Consider the following 21,722-nt stretch of genomic DNA (forward strand, 5'->3'; position numbering starts at 1 on the left):
ACAAGGAAGAAAAATTCAGAGCTCCAGAAGTAACACTTTTAGAACTTGCATGTTAGCACTAGGCAGCATGGTATTATCAAGCCATAGCAGCCGTCCAGCCTCACGTGCACAATACACACTTAAATTGTAATCTTTGTCTCAGAGGCACAGAGCCACAGAGAGAGCTACCTGCCCTGCTTGGAGCAAACCCTTTATTGCTATGTTTTCCTAACATAGCAATAAAGAAGTGCAGAACTCTCATCTTACTGTAAACAGCTTACCTGGGATAGTTGGCATAGAACGACTGACAGAACTCATCTGCTTGAGGATAGATGTTTTCTGAGGTGCCACTACATGTTCTGAGAGGTTGGTGTCACTCATGAACTCGTATTTCCTTGACAGCTGTTTAATAAAAAGAAAGAATGCCATTAATGATGAACTGAGATACGAGCAAAAAAGGTGTAAGCAAAATAATATTTTGTGACAAACCATAAAAGAAAATAATTAATAAACTATCATGCCTAACCCAAGTTCTCTATGGAATTGTTTGCTGAATAAACAATAAAAGTAACTAGAAGCAGTAGAACTGGGTCCACATACATTATTATACACTAGCTAAAGACATGTAATGATTTTGCAGAGGATTTATAGTTAGATAAATACTTCTCATTCCACAGATAAAAAACATTACTCTAAAAAAGCTAGCTAGAAGAGATTCTGTAATCTGGAACTGTAGGATGCTATTCCTACTATATCTTTGGAATAATACCAGCTCTGACTGTGATCTGCAAAGTAAAATGAAGTTTAGAAAACATTTCTGCCTATTGCATTAACATAGCCAGCTTGGCTGCTGTGAGGCTTGATACTATTTTTCTGAAGCAGAAGAAAATCCTGAAACACAATATGTAGTGAGATTCCCACAGTTAGGTATATGTGTTATCTAATTTAGTCAAAAGAGAAAGGTGTTGCTTGTTTTTGTACATTAACGCTTCTCAGAGCATGACTGTGCTTTGCATCTCTCTTTTGTATGAGGACATATAGCGTAAGACAATCATAACCCTCCGTAAGTCTCTCCTTCTTTCCCAAAAGAATCTTAGCTTTCCACTGAATTCAGTTTGCCTTTGATGATTCCTTCAAAAATTTTTGATCAAATGGCTTATGGTCTCTCCATGTAATTCAACAATCTGTTACTGTTATTGCCTGACATTTTAATTTAGGTAGGGCTTGTGTATCAGGAGGACATCTTTCAGGGTTTTTAAAATTTATTTATTTTTATACTAAAAGAAGAAAAGTCTCCTGAGAATTAAATTACACCACCCCACCCCACCCCCAGCCCCCGCCAAAAAAAGCACAATGTAACTTACATAAAATCATTCTAATGATCTAGCAGTGCAATAAAAGCACTCAAATGATCTATGGAGCGAGAGATGCCAGTGCTTCCAAACTTCAGCCTGGCACCATTTAAGGAACACTGTTTGCAATCTTGCAATTTTCTAACAGCTGCGTGTCCCATAACAAGGTACAAAATGTACAGGGCTCATCACTTTTGAAATAGCCCTGACTGCAAGGAGCTGCCATGAAATGTCAGCACAGTCAATTGCCTCTCCACAGGAAAGCTAGCTTAACCCTCCCAATATAGTACTCCATTTTAAGCTAACCAAGCTTCAGAATTTGCAACTTCAGGGCTATATTATCTGTCATCATAAGCAAATAGATATGTTCTGATTTTTCCATTGATTTGTTTCCTCCTCAGCATCTTGCAGGTTTCATTCATGGGAGGGCAGATTGTCGCTGCATCCTGCATATTTCCCTTTATGACAGCTAAAGTTCGATGTGATTTTTTTTTTTTCCTAAGCAAAGGAGTAATGTCCTCTTTTTTATGGATTATAAAATACTACACTAAATCAGTAACATACACATTTCATGTCAGAGATAGAAATATCAGGTGCTGTCTTCTCATCAGCAAACACCACACTGCTTCTTTTTGTTCTTTTTTTGGACCTTCTCATCTTTACTTCAGGGTGAGGATTAATTTGCAGAGCAGTCTCCTCTGATTCTGCTTTTACTGGCTTTGGTAGCACTACTTCCAGATCAAAGCTGCAGGAGCAAAAGAAAAAAGTACAAGTTACTGAGCGATATTTTAAAAGCCACTGGTATTCTGATGTCATCTCCCCATGAAATATAAATGCAGGTCATCCTTTCCTTTGACTTTCTATGCAGCCTTGCAAACTGTTGGCAAAAAGTATATTACGTGCTTCAGCTGGCAATTGTAGATACAAATAAGATGCCTTCAGGAGGTATAACATTGTCTTAAAATGCTGCAAAGAATGTAAAATATTAACATGAGGGCAAATCCCTTTTTAAAGATTTGCGCATTAGCTTAAGAACTTCTAAACTAAACAGAGTTAGAGCTCGCGTGGCAAGTTTATGCATGGTGATGATGGTGCTGAAAGCAAGACGTGCTATTTTGGTTGTTGAAAACAGCAGAACAGAGTATTACTATTTATTGTTTTAAATGCATCCTCCTATTTATTTCACCATAATGGACAACACCACACATACCCAGTGATTAAAAAAAAAAAAAAGTTCCTTGTCTCTTCCTCTAATTTTTATAGTTTAAAAATTGTGCTATTTTTCATTTAAAAAAAAACAAATATGAAATTGATTCTGGCTTTACTCCCTTCTCTGCTGATGTAATTAGCCTACTAAACATGGGGCTGAACTTTTATACAACATAAAAATTGATAAATCAAGTAGCATGGTAAATCTGTTGACCTGTGCTTCCTAGAAACAAATTAACATCGTAAGAACTAAAAATAGGTGCATGATTCAGCTGCTTAAGTGTAGTTGTCTGGTTCCATAGGAGGTGTCCTGCTTTATTAGAGACATGGGGCTGGCAGATATGACACAAATCATGTTTGTGTGCTACACCCTTCTTGTGTGGAAGCTGAAGGGTAGGAAGAGCAGCATGGGGCATCTCATAATGTGTGATACTACACATGTTTGTTAAACAACTCAAAAAATTTAAGTAGTGTTAAACAATGAACTGGCAGTCAAACATGCAAGAATAGAGGGGTATCTTAAGAAGAAATACGGCCAATTTAGGGTCATACACCTGGACTTTTTACAAGTGAACCACTCAGAAAGGGAGATCAGGTGTTTAAAAAAAAAAATCACAAACACTGCTCAGCAAGACCAATTTTATATGTATCTTGTTTGGGAATAAGTTCTATGTGCCCAAAGGATAATTTATAAAGCGATCAAAACAATTTATGGATGAAAAAGCTAATCAATACACCTATAACTGCTCTCTCAAACTTAAAAGTCTTTATGTTTCCCAGTGCTGCAGTTAAGAAAGCATATTAGGCAAAGCATTTTACATTACTACAGGCTTTACTAAAACATTCCACCTTCTTACCTGTAGGTTTGTAAGGGTTGTCCTCTTCCTCTCCAATTTTTACAAGCAAAAAGATGCTAATTAAATTAGAAGCTGTATAAAGAGAAACTTGCAAAAAACCCAATCTTGTTATTCTTTTGAAATGTCATTTAAATTTAAAAATACTTGTTTCCTGAAAATGAAATGTCACTTTTTTCAGTGAGAATTGAGTGTATTTTGTCTATTAAGGTTGAAATATTGTAGCTTTAAGGCTGGAGGAAGTGATAGCTACAGTTAAAAATAATTTTGGTATAGTCTGAAGGGACTGCTAGTGGTCTTTATGCTTGAATGCCTTTTTTTAATCTTTTAGTTTCATCCCATAAAGCTGGTTAAAAACCAGGACTGAAAGAAAATTTGCATTATATTCATAACCAACCTTTCTGAAGCAATTTTGTTTGGAGTACTGCAGTCTGAATTCATGGAAGTCAATGAAATAACTGATAACTGACGATAGGATCTCAGCATTGATCGTGGCCGTCCTACTCTCTTGTCATCGAAATCAGGCTACAGGATGGAAAAGAGAAACATATTCTATCAAACAACTTTGTGTGAACCTCATATCATCCCTTTTCACTAGGTCTTGAACAGGTGTGTTAACATTTGGCATGAAAGAAGTTATTTGCTACCATTAATTACTGTGATTGTATCTTCTGTCTGGATACACTCTCACTCTAAGTCCTCTCAAACTCAATGACACAGTGAGTAGCTAAATAAACTACAATTGACATAATTAACTGTATGTTTGAAAAAGAAATTAAGAGAAACAGTGTCTGCTGATTTTCTTTTGAACAGACCTGGGGCACACCATTGAAGTACTTCCTTGGGCAAATAGATTCAGTGAGTTCGTGCTCCAAGACACTAATCATGCTCCATCTTCAATACAACATGTTCTGCCATCTCTATAGGTTAATATAGCCTTTTTTCAGTTATATGTTTGCAAATGTTGGACAAACTTAATATTTCCCTAATAGCCAGACGGGAAGAACAGGAGGATTCTCCAGGTCATCATGTATCCATATTGCACAAAGCCATATATGCTGTACCATCTCTCTCTGCAAAGCGTGAAGTTGATATGTTCTGCAGTGAAGGACATAAAGGAGATACTGCTCCAAGTTTCTTTGAAGAAGATTTAGCTATGTTATTGGAAATATTCAGTTTAATGTTGATGGTTATTTAGGCTTTGCAGCCTGGTACAAAGTTAACTGAAACAATCTGACTGATTTCCAAATGCTTTCCTGTTACTCTTGTTAATAAGGTAGGAACAAGGATCTTCTTCTTGGCTAATTCGAGACTGTTTTCTTTCTTCAGGGGTGACTTCTGGGATCTACAATTGCAGAGTGCAGTTAGCTCTTCTCTCTTTTTCTGTTCAAGTATTTCCTGGGATGAGCATGCCTCCCCCTAATTAGCTCATCACAGTGTCATAATATGGGGCAGATTTTTGAGAATTTCCCAGTGTATGCATACTATAAACTACTTTTTCAGCTTGCTTCAATTTCTATCCTATAAACAGGATATGAACAACTTTTAAAAAACATTTCATATTAAAGCACAAGGTTTTGTTCTGGTTATCCAGAAAATATTAAAAATTTATGTGTAATTTCATATGCCAACTTCCTAAGTACTTTGCTTGTGATGTCATTTCTCACTAAGACTCTGATGTCTAGCAGAAGACTTGGAAACATTTGTAGCTTCAAGAATTATTTTCAAATGTTTTGCAGAGTTTACATGTCACTCATCCTTTGAATGGCCAGAATCTTGTGATAAAGACACAGTAGCTGCATAACTTTTTTTTTTGTTTCTTTTAATAAAAAAGCTCAGGCCAGCCATGAGAGAGAGTCAGACATGGTAAAATGGCAGTAGTGCCATTCACAAAGTACATTCTCTGCTCTTGCAAAATTTTAAATAGGTTGCTTTTTTACAGTGCTGATCTGTAAGAGTGCTGAAGGGTTCAAGCATTAGGCAAGATTGCTAACTGTGGATTACAGCCTCTTTATTATTGCAAGGATGGTGGCATGGGACTGAAAATAAGAAAAACATACTGAGATAAATACATAGAATTTTCATCATATACGTATGTAACACAGCACAATATAAAAAATTTAGGTTAGAAACTTGCTACTTTTCCCCCTACAATGGAAAAAATAAATCCTCTTATAAAATCATCAATGCTGAAAGAAACAACATAAAAAATTTCCAAAGCAACTGGTGTTTAATCACAAAACCAAGCCAACATCATTCTTGCCAGCCTGCACAAGCTCAGATAGACTATTTTAGTCAAGAATTGTCTGGAGAATTTGTGTTTAGAAGTTATCCTTCAATTCCCATATATTTCAGTTGGGTCTCAACTAATATTTATAGTATTATACACGATAGGTTTTACTTCACAGCACAGTTGGAAGTGGCTAGCACAGGGAGACATCAATTGCAGATCAAAGCCCTAAACCACTCAGAAAAATTACAAAGAGGAGAATTTGCTTTTACTTCCTTAATAAGGTGGAAGAGAACTGCAGTTTTAGTTGACATAATAAAATACTCCAAATCTTCCAGAATGAGGAATATTTGATACATCAGAGAATTGTGTCAAGTCTTTGAGACTATAAAACTCAGGTCCTACTACCTTGAGATCACAAGAATACCCACAAGCAACAAAAGTTTAGTATGTGTTTTTGTTTAGAAGAACAAGATGAGTATTAAGTAAAGAGAAATTGCAGGAGAGGTTAAAAGGAGAGCAATACCAATTCTCTGGCTCCATATTGTTTTTCCACTTTAACTTTTAAATGCTTGAAACATTCCTCCATACGGTCATGGAAAGGACGAAGATTATCAGAAACTCTTCTTTCATGAATTTTAATTCCAGCCCCAAGGAAAGGTATCTTGAAGAGGGGAAAAAAAAAAAGAAGGAAAAAAGTGAGAGTATTAAACTGGATCTGACAAACTCTCTAACTCCATTTAAAGTATGTGCTAAGTCAACTCCAAAACTCTTACTGTGATTGGCAGATTTGTCAGTTGATCTCAGCTTTTAGCAGCAGCTACAAGATGGAAGGGGCTCTTGAAAAATGGGTGTGCTCAGTAAATTTTTGAAGAATGTTGGCTGCCTCATAGTAACTGTTTTCTCTCTTGTATGTAATTTAATTTTAATCTCTTATGAGATTAAACACACCATGTGAGAGTTTAAAAAATTCTTAGACTACTAGTCCACCTGCTGATGAAGGTGCCTGCCACAGTTCACAAGAAAGAAGGTAGGGATGAAAAAATATCCAAGTGGATTCTGGGCAGGTGGTTTCAAACTCCTCTTTCAAACAGTGGATTAAGTGACAGGAAAAGGTTTAAATCAATCTGCTGGGGGCTTAATCATGCGATCACTTTGACAATTGCTGCAGCAATTTAAAGCGTTAATGCCTGGTTACTGAGGGTGACCTCTTCCTTTCTCCTCGATTTTACTCTGCAGAATGTACTACACGCTACTCTGTACTACCCACTTCTCAAGAAATATTCAGTAAGATAATGCTTCAATAGAAAAATGAACAACTCAAGCCATGAACACAGGCAGCTTGCACTAACCAGGCTGACTTTCCTCAATTTTATCCCTGTGCTTTTCTTTTTTGCTGCTCATCCTTTACACCGGGGTCAGTGACAAGTAACCAAAGGGGTTAAAATCTCTGATTCTTCTTACTAGAGTTGAAAGAAGTTATATAACAGTAGTTGTTAAAACCTAGGAGGGGGGGGAAGTGTAGATACCTACGTTCCCTTAAAGGAGAACACCTGATGTAAAAGGTTAGGAAAAGGTCTATCAGTTCATTAAATACCTCCCTCCACTTGAATTTCTTAAAAAAAATTCTTCTCCTTTGTCAGAAGGAATGGCTGGCTTACCAAATTAAAAAAAAAAAATTAAAAAATCTTATAATGAAGCAAACTTGATAGTAATACTACCTTTCTAACCCCTCTTGCCTACAATGCTTTCCTTTGCTATTATACTGCTACTATCATCTCTGCTGTTATATTACTGTACTAATATCCAGTTAAAGGCAAACAAAACAAATCTTATCTTTAAAGACAATGGACAGCACACTTTGACATGCTGTTTAATTAGTAAGAAGTGTACTCACAAAGAGAAACTTAGTAGAGCTTCTCTTTAAAATACGAAGACATTTCATTACTCTTCAGTCTTTGAAGATAGTGATTTATGAGATTTGTGCAACATACTTTTAGCTACCATTCTGCCAGTAACCTTTTCTAAATGCTTTACCATTCACTTGTAGCTATTTTGCATTGACGTTTGGGATTTTTTTGTAAGATCCACTTAGATTCCATGCTTCCTTTTTGTGTTCTGACTCTATAAATATTATTAACATTGTATACATCTGTCCCCCCATTGACCTGATCATATTTTATGGAAGTTCAATTTCAATATAACTTTTAAAAATATGGTATTAAAGCCCATCTATTACAGACAGATCTGTTTATCCTCTTTAGAGGGATTTACAGGGATAGATATAAATTACCACTTTATTTCCTAGTGCCAGATGGTATTACAGTCAATTTATACCACTACATCCACTGAGTACTTCTGATGGTCAGAAAGCAACCATATACAGAGCCTGTGGTGGGCCATGATACGGAAGAAAGCTGTGAAGGTTAGTGACTCAAACTAATAACCAAACTGAGATGAATCAAAATGAAACAGGAAGGAACTTCAAAAACATTAAGAAAATAGTACAAAAAAATTCAACTAAAACTATTTGGAAGATTCACTTCGAGGCTAAGAGAGGAATAGATGGTTAATCCTTGCTGTTTCTCATCTACAAAACAAAGATAGCATCATAGAATCATCGAACAGTTTGGGCTGGAAGGGACCTCTAAAGGTCATCCAGTCCAGCCCCTCTGCAATGAGCAGGGACATCTTCAACTCGATCAGGTTGCTCAGAGCCCCGTCCAGCCTGACCTTGAGCACTTCCAGGGATGGGGCATCTACCACCTCTCTGGGCAACCTGTTCCAGTGTTTCACCACCCTCACTGTAAAAAACTTCTTCCTTACATCTAGTCTAAATCTACCCTCTTTTAGTTTAAAACCATTACCCCTTGTCCTATCACTACAGGCCCTACTAAAAAGTCTGTCCCTGTCTTTCTTATGGGCCCCCTTTAGGTACTGGAAGGCTGCAATAAGGTCTCCCCAGAGCCTTCTCTTCTCCAGGCTGAACAACCCCAACTCTTGCAGCCTGTCCTCATAGGAGAGGTGTTCCATCCCTCTGATCATCTTTGTGGCCCTCCTCTGGACCTGCTCCAACAGGTCCACATCTTTCCTGTGCTGGGGACTTCAGAGCTGGACACAGTACTGCAGGTGGGGTCTCAACAGGGCAGAGTAGAGGGGCAGAATCACCTCCCTCAAACTGCTGGCCACACTTCTTTTGATGCAGCCCAGGATACTGTAGCCCTCTCACAAGGATAGCATAAGGTTAGATCAGTGAGGAAGAATTTTTTAGTGAGGTAATACAAAGAATGAGACATGGAACATGACGAGAAATACCTTGAGCCATTCACTTCTGATAATAAAATTCCAGATTAACTCACACTATTTCATAACATCCCTCCTGAAATGGAGATCACTATATTAAGCCTTGATATAGCAATTACTATGCCCATTCATGTACACAGCAAACAGTTCTTTCTCACTTAAATAATTTACATTTCAGAGGACTTAGTGGTTTCTTAACAAACTACCCATGTGCAAAAATGTCTCTTCTGTCATAGTCATTCATTTTGCCATATATTGATGGCAATAATTTCTATTTTGACTAGATAATGCAAATAGAATTGATCATTTCTGAGGTCATGTTTTTCTTCCCTCCATTATCGTAACAAATGCTTAAGTTAATAAAAGAGCCATTTTTCCATGAATCTCAGCAAAAATAGTTTTTTCTGCTACCACCTCCCATAGATGCATTTTCCTCTTTGAGGACAAGAGGGTTCTGCAGCTCAGTTGGCTTACTGTATGTACACTAAAAATAAAAAAAACAAATAACCTCAGTGCTGCTAGTATAGGCAGAATATTCAGTTTTCCTCTGGAGATACAGCTTAAAAATATTTACTAATGGTATTCCATGCTATTTGTCACAGAAAAGACATGTAGCAGCAATCTTGGAGGGTCATTGAGCAGGAAAACAACTCCTGTGAGCAACTAGCATTCCATTAATGTTTCTAATGCAACCACTCCCCCAAACAACAACAAACACCCACCTCTAGGAAGAGTTATTTCCCAAGAGAATTTCTTACATTTCTAAATGCTTGTTTTCCCAGCAATTCATGAAGTCCTTATGACTTTTGTCATGTTCTCAGTTTTGTCTCAAGGAATACAACCTCGGTTTGAAATCCTGCCCCTTTTAACCATAAATGTAGCCCACTACATGTGGCTTTTGATAAACCATTCCACACAATGTGTTCTACAAAGTACTTTTCTGGCCTACTGCTCTCTCTAGGACATGAAGAGATATATGGGTAATTCCCCTGATTCCGGTAGCATTTCAACTAACTTAACAGACACTATAATGATGATACTTCTCAGGAAATACGAAATGATTTTGTAATTATGCCATTTCTCCAGTTTAGGCACAGATTTAAAAAAACCTGCAAGATGGGATTGCTTAGATTGCCAAGCATGTTTTATCAATCACATGCCACATCAGAGGGTGAGGAATTATTGCTATGCTGTTTCATCAGTGATCTTATTTAGTAATGGAATACATGCTTCCTGTTAGGCACATTAAAATTGAAGGAGTTGAAGTCCTTTTTCCTACTTAAGGGAAACTATTAATACCTAAACAGGATAATAAATAGATAGTCCTTTTACAACTATACATACTTTGAAACAGAAGGTTTAGTCTAAGAGAGAATACTTTACTATGAGTCCCTTTTAAAAAAAATAATATGAATTTATCACAGAACTAGGCATGAAGTTTGTAACAACAATCTTCTCATTCTTCTAACCCTCTCTGCTTTGGGGAAACAGTAGAAAAAAAAATTTAAAAAAAACCACAAAAAACCTGACACAATCATCTAAATGCTATGCTCTCCTGCTAGAAAGGAACAGAAAAAAGGAATAACTGATGAAGCCTCAGATGACTGCTGTCAGTAAGAAGTTACCTGCCAAGCAATTAGATCTTTGAGTCTGTTCAGCTTTTCTTGATCCTCTGGATGGTCTCTGATGTATTCTTCTGTAAAGAAAGCCTTAGACCAAAAAAAAAAAAAAATCAGTCCATCCTTTTGACAGGTAAAGAAATCAGTGATTACTCCATTGACTCCAGATAGTGACCATAATATTGGTCATCAAATAAGAGACACATATGCACGCTCCTTTAACCAGATGCTGCTAGTGATAATTCCTTATTGTCTCAGTTGAGAACTGAGGTGCTTTTTTTGTTAAAAGGTATTCAGGCTTTATCCAACACTTCTGAGTTTGAGACCCTTACTATGAAACCCAATTATTGTTTGTTTTATTAAGCTTGCACTGAAACTAAGAAGGCACAAATTTGGAGTATTGTGATTCACATTGATAAATTATAATTTTATTCAAGTACCCTACTTACTGACATTAGCTAGTGTTAGACAATAAAGAAATTGAACGTTTTCATAGATAAGCAGAGTCAGATATTGCATACACACTGCCTTTTGCTGCCCAAAGATTTTATCCCCCAGGTACAAAAGAAGAATGTAGCTATTTGTCCATGGCTGCCAAATATCTAAACAAGTGATACTTTAGGATTAACATAGGGTAAGTCATACTCCTCCAGAATATGTCATGCTTACCACATATAATTTGTGTGTGAACATATATACATATATATGTACATAGATGGCATCTTTTCAGCACTACCCGAGTCTTATCTGACATGCTGAGCCTACTGAGCTTGGCACATGCTTTTCATCAAGAAATGGCAGGCAGAAATAACAGAGGTCCCACAGAAATAACAGCTGTGGGATAACCCCACATTTATTTTCATCCAAAATGTTAATAATTACTAATTTAGAATTTAAATTTATATGAGTTTAAGATTCCTGCTTTCTCTCCTGCCCTGCCTTTACAAGGTGGCCTTAGGGACAAATTTGCTACAGTTCAGTTCCTCAAGACAATCCATTTTCCATACATTGCCAGAACAGTTTATTTTTATTCCCATTTTTTACCAACAAAACTTGCTATGCAGAATAGCTCCAGTTACTGAGAAAACCTTATGATGGTTTAACTGATAACCCACATCTAAATACGCCAGACCTACTGTAGGATAAACTTGATTCATTTACTCCAGACCAAATCTTTTGATGTGTGAGAGCCTATTTCATTACAAAAGGGGTATCTCATCTCACATGTATATGAAAACCCTCATAAATGCAATTAATATTGAGCTGCAGTTACTGTAGTTTGTTAGTTTCTGCTTTCAAAGACAGATGTGACCATGATATGAGGATCTCTTAATTGGTGGAGTTATGGCTTTCATATTCCCAGCCCACATTCCACCACCACTTTGAATAAAGGATGTAGGAGAATTATGAAATAATGTATCTGAATATGTTCTTTGCATTGACTTAAAATCTCTTACCTTCTCATATTTAGCAAAGCCACCCATAACAGCAGGATCAACAATTCCATTCAGAAGCATAGAAAGTGGATTAATAGGAAGGTTCTCATCATTTTGGTATTGGTTAATCATCATCAAAATTTTTTCATTCGTCGTGGACATAGTCTCAATAGCATTCTCTAAAGGACTAATTGTAGTCTATAAAGCAACAAAAGACTTCTAAGGTTTATAAAGAGATAAAAAGCATTTTTGGTTTTATAAAACTTCACATATATGAACAACATTCTTACAATTCAGCAAAACAACACAGATTTATTCAATTCTCTTAGGACTTGGTCCTGAAACTATTTATCAGATGTAAGCTATATTGATCCCAACAGTAGAAAAATAAAACATAAGTAATAACAATTTTGTATGTATAAAAATTAGTAAATAACAATAGCTTTGTCTGATAAATTTGCAAACTATTTTGTACATGAGGATTCGTACAGATACATGTTTTACAGGTTCTTAGCATGTTAATACACACCTGTGACATGGAGACAACCTCAAACCATCGTAAAATTCCAGGAAGTTTGTATGCTGTAACAAATGATGTTCTCTCAATCCACATAGACTATTAAAAAAACATAGCAGGGAAAAAATGACACTTCAGGATTTAAACATATTTTCAGCCTTCTGAAATGTCAGAGTGAAAAGAATGTAGATGGAAAACATATGCACGTTTTTGCATAAAATGACACTGCAAAATTAATCTAGCACAACAATTTACACAAATCATTTTTCTGCTTTCAGATTAGGTCATCTTCAGGGACTAAGCCTGCACAAAGCAGAGGAAAAAGAAAATTACCCTTCAATCTTTTAGTATCTATTCCTATTTTTGCCGTTGCAGATGGAACGGCTGTGACTAAATGACCTACTCTCATGTCTACCCAGATTATACTTCCTCCCTCCACTTTTGAAATGTATTTCTGCAATTAAAAGCAGTAATAGCCCTATAACAACTTGCCAGCATGCATTCTTTTTTCCTTTCTTTTTCCTCTTCTGAACAAGACTAACTGTTGGTATTCTCAAATGCCACTAGTTCATTTACCCTACTGCTCCTTATTTTACCAATATCAGCTCATCTAAACTGCCAGTACTGAGAAACATAATAGTGAACGCAATGAAGACATATTCCAACTATCCCAGTTTCCAGCCATCTGAAGTAAGTATGCATACTGTCTATTGTCATCAGCAATGAAAACATTAATGATTTAATTTTTGTAACACCATTTCAAGGTATATTCATAAATGGTTTCAAAAATCTCCAGTTTGCAAAGGAAGCCAATGTGCACCATGAGTCTTGATAATACAGTGCAAAGCTGGGATGTCAGGGTAGAGTTTGTATCTGAAGCATTTAATTTAACAGCAGGTAAGAAGCTCCGTACATGAAACTGTTGACGCTACTGATCAGCACACACATAACTGAAATTGTACATTTTTTTAAATAAATGGCTTTTTCCCATCAGTATCCCAAGAGCACAGCTTTAGCCATAAAGACTGGATGGTATGGTGTTCTTGACAAACTATAAAATATCACTTATCTGTAAAATTAAAATATAGAAACTTACCACATTTTTATGCATGACAATGAAAAGTAATTTATGGTGTTGCACATTTCCTAGAGTATTTGAACAACGAAGACTATTTCTCAGCATTACACCATTATGCATGGGAATAAATATGACATAGGTAGTACTCTAGTCTGTCAAGATTTCACAGGCCTGATGAAAGCAGACAACACACACGTCTCACTGCCAAGCTGGTAGCTGACAAAAGTGTTATAAACTGCAAGAGGCAAACCATTTGATATTTATTTACATGTCATCTTGTTTCCTCATGAAAATCTGTACCAGAAAATGTTACTGCCTAACACAAATGTACTTAACTACATAATGTTTACCTGCAATTGAAACAGTGATGTATCACTAAATACACAGGAGTAGTGCTGAAAGAGAGAAATCCTGTGTTTATTTTTTTGAACCAGATCCTAAAGTTAGGGTGTCTGTAATGAGTAATCTGAGACTAAGAAAGAATCTAGATAAAAATTCAGTCACAGCTACCAGAACAGCATCCATCACCCTGTCTCTCATTTACTTACAGCAAATTCATTTTCAGGGTCAACAGATCCTTTCCTGACTGGTCTTGAATAGTGGAACCGGTGCACATTGTTGGACTTATAAAAACTGAAAGATTTAAAAAAGACTATTGTAAAATACAGAATTCAGAAATCTATGGATCTTCTTATCACAGTGAAATATTTCATTTTGAGTCAGTTGAGTTTTTAATTAAAAGCAAATTTACTGCTCAGAAAAAAAGCACTTTACTGAAAACTCAGGACACAACTACTTTTTCTATAAATCAGGGTCAACACACAGTATTTTACAAGTATTAAGCTTCAGCTTGTGACTGGCTGTACTTTCCAGGTATAAAAATTCCAGAACTTCCAGAATAATGTTTAAACCTACATAAAAAGGTCTAGAAAAGATTTTTACTTTCCTGTATTCTTGCTGGGGCATGCACACTGCTTGCCTGCTTTATAATGGCATACAAAATGAGTATATTTTGTTAAAAATAACTGAACAAGAGTGGATATATTCACCTGGACTGAAATAACATGTGATTTTTCATCCACGGCACATGCGAGAGGTCTTTAATGATGTCTCACAGTTCTGCTCACAATGCAGAACAACAGTTATTCAATAAACTAAACATCTGAAGCCATTAATAATTTTTTTGTGATAGATAAGAAAACATACACAAACACTTGTAGAGGGGGACAGCAATGTAAAGAAATCTATTGCAAATTCATGTTATGCTCTATTCTATTTAGCTAATGAATCATTCTCAATCACTGTGAGCACACATTTCCACTAAACTTGTAACCACTTGGCTTTTAGCAGTGGCTAATTTGAACAGAGATTGCACAGTTTGGGCTAAGTATTTTGCTGTCCACAGAAAAATCTCTCCATTTAGTTTTTAGTTTTTGTTTTAAAGATGAATTAAATTATAGCCATGTTAAGTAAAAGCTAATTTTGCAGAGCAAAAAAAAAATATCTTGGAAATACCTTACAGTAAAAGCAAGCCATATTTTGGAAGCCTAGAGAGACAAATAAATGGAGACACCTCAAACTTCTGGTATGTTAGTTCATAGGAACCTATGATTTCTGATCCAAACTACTAACATTATCTTCATCTTCAACAAAGAAAAGAAAGTGGAAAATACTGCTATACCAAGTCAGATCACTTTATACAGTTCCATCTGAAAGGACAGATATTTTGAAGCTCTTTGGTAGAATAAATGGATTGCTATCAACTAAGGTAACTAACAATTAAATGCCCAATAAAGTGCATTCATAAAAACAAATCTCTAAGACCAGATGAAATGAGCAGTTTGGTTGAATTCTGCGGCTGAGTCAAACAATTACAAAATCTTGCATATGACAAGAGATTGTACTTCATGTGGAGCACTTAGCTAAATAAAACTGTTACAAGTTCAAAATGTGGCTGGCACTACACTGAAATCTAGTCCAGGACCAGATTTAGCAGCTGTCTTTCAGTTACTGATTTTAAAATGAATTCAAGTTGAAATTGAGACCACAGTCCATTATTTTTTTATTTTTTAAAATCTTGTAGTACATGAAACTGTGCTTGTATCTGCTTTATTTATGTTGGTGTATGTAGGGAGGTGATTCTTATTTTTCCACTCTGAATCAACTGCTATTTCAGTAAAGGTTCTATAGAGAAGGCTGCAGACAAAGGTGACATCTAGGTTGAATCCAGCTGTGGAACAGTTAGAAATGAACTCATCTCAGCTGATAAACAGAAGCCTTCTATCTTCAGTCTCTTTTTGGAAAGTCATAATACAAGTGGTGTTAAAGGGTTTAGTCTGAGTTTTGTTTATTTAAGTGTGGAGGCATTGCAAAGCCTCTCTTGCAATAAAAATGCAAGTGCCTCAGATTACCTGGAGAAATTTTAGCTTAAGATGCCTGTTTTAACCAGTTTCAGTTAGGGAAATACAGTCATACCTTGTGCTTTCACAAGGCACTGACAAGAGTAGGGAGAAAATACGACCTGCCTTAACTGACGGTGCTTGTACTTTTTGCCATCCTTAAATTACAAGCTAACAAATACTATCTTGAAATTTTTCATTCAGGTGTTAGTGATATGGAGCGGCTTTTATTGACCATGTTTGCAACCACATAAATCATAGAATGGTTTGGGTTGGAAAGGACCTTTAAAGATCATCTAGTTCCAACCCCCCTGCCACAGGCAGGGACACCTTCCACTAGACCAGGTTGCTCAAACCCCATCCAACCTGACCTTGAACGCCTCCAGGGATGGGGCATCCACAGCTTCTCTGGGCAGCCTGTTCCAGTGCCTCACCACCCTCACAGTAAGGAACTTCTTCCTTATATCCAATCTAAATCTACCCTCTTTCAGTTTAAAACCATTGCCCCCCATCCTGTCACTACAGGCCTTGGTAAAAAGTCTCTCTCCATCTTTCTTATAATCCCCCTTTATATATTGATGGATTTGGAGCCCAAAATCTCAAAAGCCTCAATATTCCAGTAGGTACTGTATGCAGCTTTGGCATCAGCTATTAGAATGGACCATCCCTTTTCACACATGTAGTCAGACCATGTAAGGAGTTTGGAAATGTTAGCCAGTCTGTTCTCAATATACTTCGGACAATTAATTTCCTTTATTCCTTTACAAAATCTTGACCATAGTGCCAATGGAAAGCATTTTGCCACCATGTGTTTTGCACTCGGCAAGTAAGTCATAACAAGATTCTGTTGTACAAGAACCTGCAACTCAACCATTCTCATATTGCCAGTCACCTGTAAGACGACCCTTCTCTCCATCACTTGTCTAAGAAGTGCGTTGAAAACTCAATAACTTGGACCCAAAGGATGATTTCACCTCCCCACCCTGTAACCATATGCTATTCCTTCAGTGGTAAATGGGTAGATGTTCTCTCATGAAATTCCTTGGGAATACATAAGTCAGTAAATTGAGACAATAAAAGCTCTAAGATTCATTCGCAAATGACTGAGTTCACAAAACAATGGTTATCAACTTAGGAATACAGACTGATTTTCATTATATTAGCTATTACAGAAATTAACTTACTTTATAATTTGATCAGGTACTGCCTTATTTTTGAATCTAGGTTGCTCCTCCAGAACTGGTTGCACTGTAAAACACTGGATATCTGAAATCATCAAAGTTAAGGGCATGTTATTAACTATCAGTACGAAATACTGTAGGCTGCAGGGGGAAATTAAAAATAATAATAATAAAAAAAAACATTTCCTGATGAATAATCTGCAGGGTTCAGGATTTCATTTGTGAACCTTTCTTGGCCAAAAAAGGGAAAATCTGCCAGTAGTAACCAGGCAATATATATTAATTTTGAACTGCATATTTTTATTATTTACTGAGCTTGAATATCTGTAGCTGCATTTATCACACTGAATCATTCATTAAATTTTAAAGCCAAGCCAACTTACAGAAATAACATCAACAACATCCAATGTTAACAGTTTCAATATTTAGCTTTAGGCATGCATAATGTCATGATGTTTAGCGTTTCATCTTTGAAATCTGTAATTGAGCAGCCCTTTTACCTGAGATTTTGTTTTTCTGTGGAAGTGTTACTTTTTAATCAAAATACTATATTTGTAAGTAAATATATCATATTCTTACATATTTCGGTATATTTGAAACTCATGCCCTCGGTTAGATGCCATAGCTTTTTCTTAAGTCCATAAGTAGTGCATCTCCTGTTAGTTGCAAATAGACTTGAGCAAATTCTACTTTAAGAAAGGACTGAAGCATATGATCTCAAAAAAAAGTAAAATCAGTTAAGACACAAGACAGACTTGTGAGAGCTTGGCTCTGAAGCTTAACGTACTATTTTAGACAAGCCTATAATACTCTCTGCTTCGGTCACAACAGTGTGGAAAGAAAGTAGCATTCCTCTTCTCCTCCAGCAGGTTCCATCAGAACAGACTCAAGAAAGCATGTGAACTGTTAAAATATCACCTTGAAAATTAATAAAAGAAAATCAACATGTGAAAAAAATGGCTGATACAATGAGGTGATCTCATATCTGCTCAGCCAGTAATGATTTAAATCAGAACGTGAAGAAAAAGATAGTGCACTGTTAGAGTACTTCCAAACAAGAATAATTTAGGGCATTCTAAAAGGTGGTTAATAATGTTTATGAGTTAATTTTCCTAGGAAACTTTCTGAGAGTGACAAAAGCATATTTATGTTGCCAAGAAATACAGATGATACCCAAATGCAGTACCAGTCAGAACAATGTTCAAGGAAAACATGAATTTAAAACCAAGACACAACAGCTAGAAATGTGAGCTAACAGACAATTTGCAGCTTTAAACTTAGCTAATTCAAGTGTTCATCACTGGTTTTGCCATTTGAAGAAAATAAAGGTAAACCATGTCTGAACTTGAATGAATTTTCTTCACCAAAAGGGTTATCAAGCATTGGAACAGGCTGCCCGGGGAAGTGGCTGAGTTACCACCCCGGAGGTATTTAAAATACATGTAGACGTGGCACTTAGGGACATGGTTTAGTGGTGGACTAGGTTTATGGTTGGACTCAGTTGTAAGGGTCTCTGCCAACCTAAATGATTCTATGATGACTGAAAGAGACAGACTCCTTAGAATTGTGAGAAAAACAGGAGCAAGCATCTTGGGAACAAACCATAAAACACCTGCAGGTCATAAAAGTATAAGTGCAAGCTGAGTTGTCACATTAATAAACTTTCATCCTTTTTGGGAAATTATTGTTCCACACAGGTAAACTTGCTAACAACAAGATTTCCCCAACCCGCCTTCATTCTGTAATCTCCTGTGTGTTCAAGGATACATTGACCAGGAGAGTTTTTCACATCCTTCCCAGGTGCTGACGTGGTGTTCATCTTCTCTGCACTAGGAAACTGAGTCATCAGTTGTGCCTGGAAATCCTCTCTCCTCTCATATTCCTTCCCACGATAGATGAATACTTTGTTCTGCAAGGAATAAACAGCTGATTTCTTGGGCTGTATGATGCTGAGGCAGAAGTTATTGATGCACGTTTATCAGTACAAAGACACAATGGGGTCTCCAAATTTTGGAATGACTCTTACTGTTTTCTGAATATTAGTTAACTATAAAGCAAGACACCCCTTTCACCAGGTGCTGGAATGCAGCACTGACTCTGCAGAGACGATACTTTATGCTGTTAGACAGAATGAAGATAAACTGGCATCATCACTAAGGATGCTCCTGTAGAGCAGAATAAAATCAGAATGGGAGGTAAGAAAAGCACTGAAACTCCTTTTCTTCTTGTCTGTCAAGTAAAAGGATTTGCTTTCAAATACATTCTGGGTCCAGGTTTTGCAGCTTTCTAATACCAACATATAGGTTTCCTCTGCCTGCTCCTTCTTGGTATTACAAAATGTCCTATTTTACAATACAGTCTAACCCCAAATGTGCTCATTTGTGGTTCAGTTTGCTTCATTTAACAGGGTACTTCTGTAATACCAGAAACAAAAGGTGCATGCTTCCTTTGGCGTAATATTAGCATACCTTTTCACTTTTTTTCCCAGTGTTTTCAAGGCAACTTTGGCCTTTAAAACTGGGAAAGAGAGGTCTTCCATTGCTTTTCAAGTGTGAGAAAAGCTACCATATTCATTTTAGTATGTAAGAAAAAAATTTTTTTTTTTCCTACAAGAAAATATCAAATATTCAGGTTAGTTTTATGCTCTGAAGAGATGCACTACTGTGGTTAAAAGAAAGCAATGATCTTTTAAAAAACTAAAGTAAAAGCTGCTTGTGCGTGACTTCCTAAGTTTGTCAGGTTTCTTGAAAAAACAGACCCTTTGGAGTGTTGATTTCTCACATGGTAATAATAAAATGGAGAAAAGTAAAGAAAGCTGAGAGAGTAGATTCAGTGTATAGAGGTCTGTTCAATGAAAACAGTTCAAACTTACCATAAGTGTCTTAAGATACCAACTAGCTGATACCATTCAGGAAAAAAACACAAGTAATACAAGACAGTTGGTATGAACATGTCACCTCAATGCATATTAGAGATCAAAAAAGCGATCTGAACTTCAGTCATTACAACGAAAACAGGAAAACAAAAAAACCATCAGTATCACAATGAACACATTCATAGTGTATCCACATTTGAAACACTGTGTATGCTTCTTGTCCTACCATCTCATGAACTAGAAAATGGACAGCAAGGGAACCAGGATGTGAAAACATATGGAATGGTTGCTGTGGAAGCAATGTTTAAACAAACCAAGACTCTAAGAGAACAATATGTGATGAATGGCATGAGGAAGGTGATTAAAGAACAACTGTTCAGTCTCCCTGTAAGAACTAATGTGGAGAAATTATCACATGACAATAAAAAGGCAACAGTAAACCTACAACACACAGAGCTGTGTACTGTGAGGCCACAGTATGCTCTGGAGAGCATCAGTTCAGAAAGCAACTGCACAAATTCACTGTAGAACTATCCATGAAAGGCTAGAAAACAAACGTGTCACCTCCACCCCCGAAGCTGTTTATCAGGTAAGTATGGAATACATACCAGGTCAATATCACTACACACCTGCTCTATATTATACTCTTCCCTACCCTACTTACCTACTATTTCCTGCTGTTAAAGACACAATATTGGGCTAGAGAGTGCATTGGTCTGAAAAATATGCTGTTTCTACATTCGTAATGTATTTCTATTGTAGCTGAGAGGCAATATAAATCTGAGACTCTTGTCAGTCCATGACAAGGTCCACGTAAAATACCAAGCTCATGTGAAACAGAATTTTGGATTTAATTCGAACACAAGTAGTTAATGACAATCTACTAGTTATCAATAAACTGTGTGGGGACTCATCTGAAAAACAGGTACTGGAAGAGCTGCCCATACCAAATTACATCATATTGCTGCATTTGGCTCTCACATATCAGCTTCACTACCTGATACATCTTCTAGTTTCCACAAGCAAACCAAGAGAAAGAATCAACTTAAATACATCTGAAAACTTTTCATACATATTCTTACAAGTAACAATTCAGATTCTGACTACAGTCCTGCATCCAAGAAAAACTAAATCCCTGGCAAATATCCCCAGAGACTCACTTGCATTAGTAGAGTACACTCATATTTTTAGAAGCATGTGAAAACAGATGAAAAAAGTACGAATTTAAACAGGTTTACCCTTAGAAATGTGGGGAATCCTTGGCCATAATACCCAACAGCAAAATAGTCTGGTTTAGGTCTCAGAATTTTCATGATGTTTTCATAGAACTTCGCTTGTTGAATCTGAAAGCAAAACCAACTGCAATTACTTCTCTTTGTTGTTTTTTTTTTCCTTTGTTTTTTTTTTTTTTTAACCTCTGCAGTAGTACTATGCTATGTAGTTCAGCTATCAGTGGGTATGCAAGAGCTACCAATTATCAGTCGGTAAGCTACAGCAATAATCAGCTGGCACGCACATGACACTGCTGTGGTACATTAAATATTGTTTAATTTTATATGCAAATATAATACATAGCTAAATGTGTATGGCTTCAGCTTCAATTATTCGACCTCAGAATCGGGCTTACCCTTAACTTTCTAGCATGAAAAACACCACTTTACAGTTTAAATACTTAACTGATAACATTACT

General features: G+C 36.5%; 1 protein-coding gene across 1 annotated transcript in view; it reads right to left on the reverse strand.

The window, feature by feature from the left end:
• DOCK2 (dedicator of cytokinesis 2) overlaps positions 1 to 21,722 on the reverse strand; it is a 213,235-nt gene that overhangs the window by 3,423 nt on the left and 188,090 nt on the right. The window contains exons 40-50 of the mRNA XM_069772259.1: positions 21,271 to 21,375; positions 18,925 to 19,066; positions 17,161 to 17,242; positions 14,126 to 14,210; positions 12,512 to 12,598; positions 12,004 to 12,180; positions 10,553 to 10,636; positions 6,151 to 6,288; positions 3,792 to 3,919; positions 1,896 to 2,076; positions 261 to 381 (exon numbers count right to left, since the gene is read on the reverse strand). Of these exons, the coding sequence (XP_069628360.1) occupies positions 261 to 381; positions 1,896 to 2,076; positions 3,792 to 3,919; positions 6,151 to 6,288; positions 10,553 to 10,636; positions 12,004 to 12,180; positions 12,512 to 12,598; positions 14,126 to 14,210; positions 17,161 to 17,242; positions 18,925 to 19,066; positions 21,271 to 21,375 (1,330 nt within the window). The remainder of the gene's footprint in view (positions 1 to 260; positions 382 to 1,895; positions 2,077 to 3,791; positions 3,920 to 6,150; positions 6,289 to 10,552; positions 10,637 to 12,003; positions 12,181 to 12,511; positions 12,599 to 14,125; positions 14,211 to 17,160; positions 17,243 to 18,924; positions 19,067 to 21,270; positions 21,376 to 21,722) is intronic.

The sequence above is a fragment of the Haliaeetus albicilla genome, chromosome 27 (genome assembly GCF_947461875.1).
Source record: "Haliaeetus albicilla chromosome 27, bHalAlb1.1, whole genome shotgun sequence".
Lineage (NCBI taxonomy): Eukaryota > Metazoa > Chordata > Aves > Accipitriformes > Accipitridae > Haliaeetus > Haliaeetus albicilla.